This window comes from Crocuta crocuta, unplaced genomic scaffold, assembly GCF_008692635.1.
Source record: "Crocuta crocuta isolate KB4526 unplaced genomic scaffold, BGI_CrCroc_1.0 scaffold327, whole genome shotgun sequence".
Taxonomy (NCBI): domain Eukaryota; kingdom Metazoa; phylum Chordata; class Mammalia; order Carnivora; family Hyaenidae; genus Crocuta; species Crocuta crocuta.
The window spans coordinates 628336-630427 of record NW_027529176.1 but is presented as its reverse complement, the minus strand read 5'-3'; the positions used below and the strand labels follow the sequence as shown (position 1 = coordinate 630427).

Below are 2092 nucleotides of genomic sequence, written 5' to 3'. Positions count from 1 at the left end.
GTGGTGCACGGCCCGGACAGAGAGGGCTGCACCCACCTTCTCCTTCTCCACCAGGGACGGGATGAAGCTGCGCTTGTCCGCGGGGCGGTTGGTCACCGGGTGGACCATCGGGTCCCCACTGAAGAAGTCCACAGCCGGCTGGAGGAAGAAGCACAGGCGTGAGGGCCAAGGCCCCGCAGCCACCCCCAGACACCCAGGGCGAGCCGCGGCCACCTACCTCGTACGGATCGAAGCTCACGTCCCCGAACTGGCCGCTCTGCAGCCGCCGCACCAGGGCCACCTGCTCATCGGTCAGCCGCATGTCGTGACCCGTCGTCCGGTCCTGCACCGTGCGCCTGGGGAGCTGCCCATCAGAGCCAAGCTCCGAGCCACCCGCCCTGCCCCCACAGGCCCTGCCCCCAGCCTGCTCACCAGTAATCAGGATTGTCCATTTTGTCCAGGAACTGGTCCAGCTCGTCACGGGTGCGCAGGGGCTTGTAGATGCGCCTGCCGTCCAGGTCATAGCCCACGTGGGGGAAGTCATCGTACCACTCCAGGGGCACATTGCCCACCGTGTTCCGGATGTCCTGGGGGCAGCAGGCCAGCGCGTCGGCACCAGGCACCCACTGTGTCTACCCCTCCCTTCAGGCTCCCGAAGTCACAGGCACGGGTGGGTCCCCAAGGAGGCCGGTGGGACAGTCCCCAGGCACCCCGACACATGCCCTCTCCCCGGGGTGTGACGTGGCACCGCGGCCAGTGCTGTCCCCCACTGCCCCCCTAACTGGCCCTCAGAGGCGCCGGAGCTGTACCTTCACATTTTCCACTGAAGTGGTGCCAACCCCAGAGCCTCCCCCCTGGATTCCTTGGCCAGGACTCTGGGCAGCCACAGACAAGGGTGACCTCATCGCCCATGGGCTCCCTCCCCTGGCGGGGGCCTTAGGCAGAAACGGGTAGCCACGGGCAGGGACTCAGGGCAGACCCCACGACCCACTCCAAGGGGAGGACAAATCCACTGTCTCTGCCCTGCAGACGTTCAGGGACCCCCTCAGCCCCCCCTGGCCCTGCCCCCCACCCCAGAACAGCCACATTCCTGGACACACATTCCTGGTCGAGGCCCCTGCCAGCCACCACCCTCCCTCCACCCAGCACGGAGACTGCTGCCCAGGCGGCCGCTTCCTGCACAGTGGCCACAGGGGGAGGGGCCCAGAGGAGACTGAGCACAGCAGGGAGCCCGAGGTCCCCTTACAGCGCAGGACCCCCTGGGCTCTGCCCATCTGCACCTGCCCACCCAGACCTGCCAACTTCTGTGCTCCCCTCCCAGCAAGCCCGTCCCAGGCACATCCCTTGTGCCCCGTCCTCTGCACAGGATTTGGGGGGGGGGGGCTTCCAGTCTATACAGGCCCAATTCCAGTCCATGCAGCCATCCCCGAATTGAACAGATCCTGGAATATGCAAGAAGGGAAGGGGGGGGGGTTGCCAGAGCACGAATACACGCAGGAGCTGGGAAAGAGGAGGGTCCCAGGCAGAGGGTCCAGCTGACACCAGAAGGCTGTGCCCCCAGGGGTGACCCCACACACAACTTCACCCCTCAGGGCTCCTCCGCACCCCTTCCCCACTCTGCCTGGCACAAAAGGCCCAAGTGTACACAGGAGAGACCGACAAACAGGGTGTGGCCAGGCACCAGGGCCAGGGCATCTGAGTTAACTTGATTGTGCCAGGGGAGCAGAGCAGCCTGGGTCGCGGGTCCCGCTCGACCCTCCTGGCCCACCCCCGCTGAGGGAGAGGGAGGGAGCTGCAGCGCCCTGGTACCAGCCATTAGGGGATTCCCATTTCCCCGCAAGCCCTAGAGACCGCGAGATGCTCCAGGCTTCTTCAGCGTGGCAGCGGCGGCGCGGAGGCAGAGGGACGAGGGCCCCTGCTCCGAGCTGCCTCCGGGGGCTGGGAGGCGGGGAGGAGNGCGAGCGGGACCGCACCAACAGCGTGAACACGGCCTTCACGGCGCTGCGCACGCTCATCCCCACGGAGCCGGCCGACCGCAAGCTCTCCAAGATCGAGACGCTGCGCCTGGCCTCCAGCTACATCTCGCACCTGGGCAACGTGCTGCTGGTGGGCG

The 2092-nt window shown here is 67.0% G+C and overlaps 2 protein-coding genes across 2 annotated transcripts in view; one reads left to right on the top strand and one right to left on the bottom strand.

Moving 5' to 3' along the window:
- The window catches only part of BOP1 (BOP1 ribosomal biogenesis factor), a 24305-nt gene that overhangs the window by 2194 nt on the left and 20019 nt on the right, over window positions 1-2092 (bottom strand). The window contains 3 exon segments of the mRNA XM_077758122.1: window positions 37-138; window positions 218-335; window positions 412-566. Of these exon segments, the coding sequence (XP_077614248.1) occupies window positions 37-138; window positions 218-335; window positions 412-566 (375 nt within the window).
- The window catches only part of SCX (scleraxis bHLH transcription factor), a 1322-nt gene continuing 1066 nt past the window's right edge, over window positions 1837-2092 (top strand). Inside the window, exon 1 of the mRNA XM_077758099.1 lies at window positions 1837-2092. This exon is cut by the window's right edge and continues 101 nt beyond it. Coding sequence (XP_077614225.1) covers window positions 1837-2092 — 256 coding nt within the window.